The sequence below is a fragment of the Notothenia coriiceps genome, unplaced genomic scaffold (assembly GCF_000735185.1).
Source record: "Notothenia coriiceps isolate Sejong01 unplaced genomic scaffold, NC01 NC01_scaffold00027000, whole genome shotgun sequence".
Taxonomy (NCBI): domain Eukaryota; kingdom Metazoa; phylum Chordata; class Actinopteri; order Perciformes; family Nototheniidae; genus Notothenia; species Notothenia coriiceps.
Window position 1 is genome coordinate 2,766 of NW_011359701.1, and position 2,419 is coordinate 5,184.

The window sequence follows — 2,419 nt, forward strand, 5'->3', positions numbered from 1 at the left end:
ATTAACTTTATAATCATTTCTTGAACAAATAATTTAAAAAGCAATCCACCGGGGGGACTGATGGAAGCCAATGAATGGCTGTAAAAGGGACAGTGAGAGAACCTGAATGCTTCATTTGGTAAATAGGAAGCAGGGGAGAGGCTACTTTGGCGTGAATGCAGTTCATTTATCTTGATTAGAAAGACGTGCATGGGCACTAATACACACACAAGTGTTGCCCCAAATGGATTACAAAATTAAATTAAAAAGCAACAAAGGAGAGATTACTTTTCAATGCTGTGTTTTAATTTATAAAGAGTTGAAAATCAGGGCCAAGAGCCTTTTCTAGATCTGTTTATGTGATTTTGTGAAAGCCTCACCTGGCTGATTAAGTTGAGCAGAGGTTTTCCTTCTGATCCCACCAGGCAGGTCAGGAGCTGCGGTATCCATGCCAACCACTGGATAGGCGGGACCCCGATGCAGTATTTGTCCACAGCGTCTGCTAAAGTGTTCTTGTCATCGAAGCTGAGCAGCCACAACACCTACAGATGAAGGGAGAAGACACAATGTGTGAGAAAGGAAAGGAAGGATACTCATTTTCGGACTAGTCCTTGTGACGTTAGCGCGTTTCGTTCCACACTGTTTTGGAAAAAATGAAAAATGTCGAGTATTTTGACAAATATTGCAATTGCCATATGATTTGTTTTAAAAGATTATTTCCATTTCCATTAAAAATATATTAAAATGATCATGATGTGTTTTTTTTTTAAGAGGATCTTAACCAGTCAAGGATTTTGATGGAGGTCAGTGGAAAAGCGTTTGTAGGTTGGGACTTCTCTTCACATTGCACTAGTCAAAATTGCGAATTTGATAACATTTTGATGAATTGTGCAGCCCTATACCACACTTCAGTCCGGTTATCGGGGTATGCACCTCTGGTTTGTTTGAAGTATTGAATAAAACAATAGCCAAAAGGCTTTGAACTCTTAGCAAACAAGGAGTTTTGTTTGGTGACTGCACATGTGGAGCCCCATACTGACAAAGAAGAAAGGAATAAACAAACGCAGCTCTCAAGGAAGTATCATTAACATGTTCTAAAAATGTCTCAACAGAGTAAATACTTTTAGACACCATGTATAAAGAGGTACGGTCTCTGTCATCCATCAGACCCTCACTGCTGCCCCCCCCCCCCCTCTGGCTCTGTCACAGCAGGAGAGCAGAGACATCGTCTCTCTGATCGAAGCAGAGCCAATGTGGAGGTGTGCATCTACATTATGATGAATACATTAACCCCACTCAAACCCCCCAGGCTCTCTACACAGACTGTGTATAATTACTGATAATGACCGGGCATCTCACTTCACCCCCCAGGAGTTAGCACTGCCAACCGAGCCTGCCAGCACATTAGCGGGGTGGGGGAGGGGCTCCAAAATAAACATTTAACTGGGATGTGAAGCTGGCGGTGGCTCTTATCAGAGCAGATGATGGTAGTGATGCGTTCACATTTATTATTACCCAAGCCTGAGTCTTAGAGGAAGCTGCTCTGTGGACGAGTCTCTCTAATCTAGTCTTTTTTATCTCTAAAATCCCTACAGCTCACAGATAAATAATGTAAAAATATATCCAGTTTGCTAAAGTGTTGTAATGAAGCAAAAACGAATTTGCGATAATTTGTCCATTGTATTAAAGTATTTTTACTCAAGTTCTGAACTTAAGTACACGTTGTATGTTACCATATACCACTTACTTTATAGAATCAGATTATTAGCCAATTCAAAATACAAATAAACCAATATATAATCATATTGACAGTACTCCATCCTATCACCCAATCATATTACATGTTTTTATTTATTAAAAAGTAACTGAGGGTTTAATAAATGTAGTGGAGGGAAAAGTATAACCACGTGTGCCTCTGAAATGCAGTAGAGCAGACGTATAAATGAAAATGTGTAAGTACAATTATGTTAAAATTAATGCTGTCAAAATTATCGCGTTAACGTCGGTAATTCATTTTTTGAATTAATTGCGTTAAAATATTTAACGCATTTAACGCATGTGCAGAATGGCCCGCCACATAAATCCCACCAGGGTATGGCTGGGGTAGGCTACACCCATACCAAGAAATGGCTTAGCCCCACCTTAGCCCCACCATGACAAATGATGTTAAAGTAAGCAAAATAAAGTCCGCCAACTCACGTGGAGTAAATTGCACAGACAGCAGTTAGTAAGACTGATTTCAGTAGTCACTTGTCTGGAAATACCGAAGACTAGAAACGGTTTTGAAAACTTTTGTCACGTGATCGTCTTCTCAATAGAAAATCTTTGATAATGTCTTCTAGCCAATCAGAATCAAGATAACGGCGTGGTGTTGTTGCAGGAAGTCCTGACGGAGAATACTTTTGCTGTAGTACATCTCTATATACAGTACATCAATACA

The 2,419-nt window shown here is 39.8% G+C and overlaps 1 protein-coding gene across 1 annotated transcript in view; it reads right to left on the reverse strand.

Annotated features, from left to right (window-relative positions):
* Positions 1-305: 305 nt before the first annotated feature.
* Positions 306-2,419, reverse strand: part of LOC104957416 (transformation/transcription domain-associated protein-like) — a gene marked incomplete at its 5' end in the record, with an annotated part of 8,665 nt that continues 6,551 nt past the window's right edge. Inside the window, one exon of the mRNA XM_010785045.1 lies at positions 306-521. Coding sequence (XP_010783347.1) covers positions 306-521 — 216 coding nt within the window. The remainder of the gene's footprint in view (positions 522-2,419) is intronic.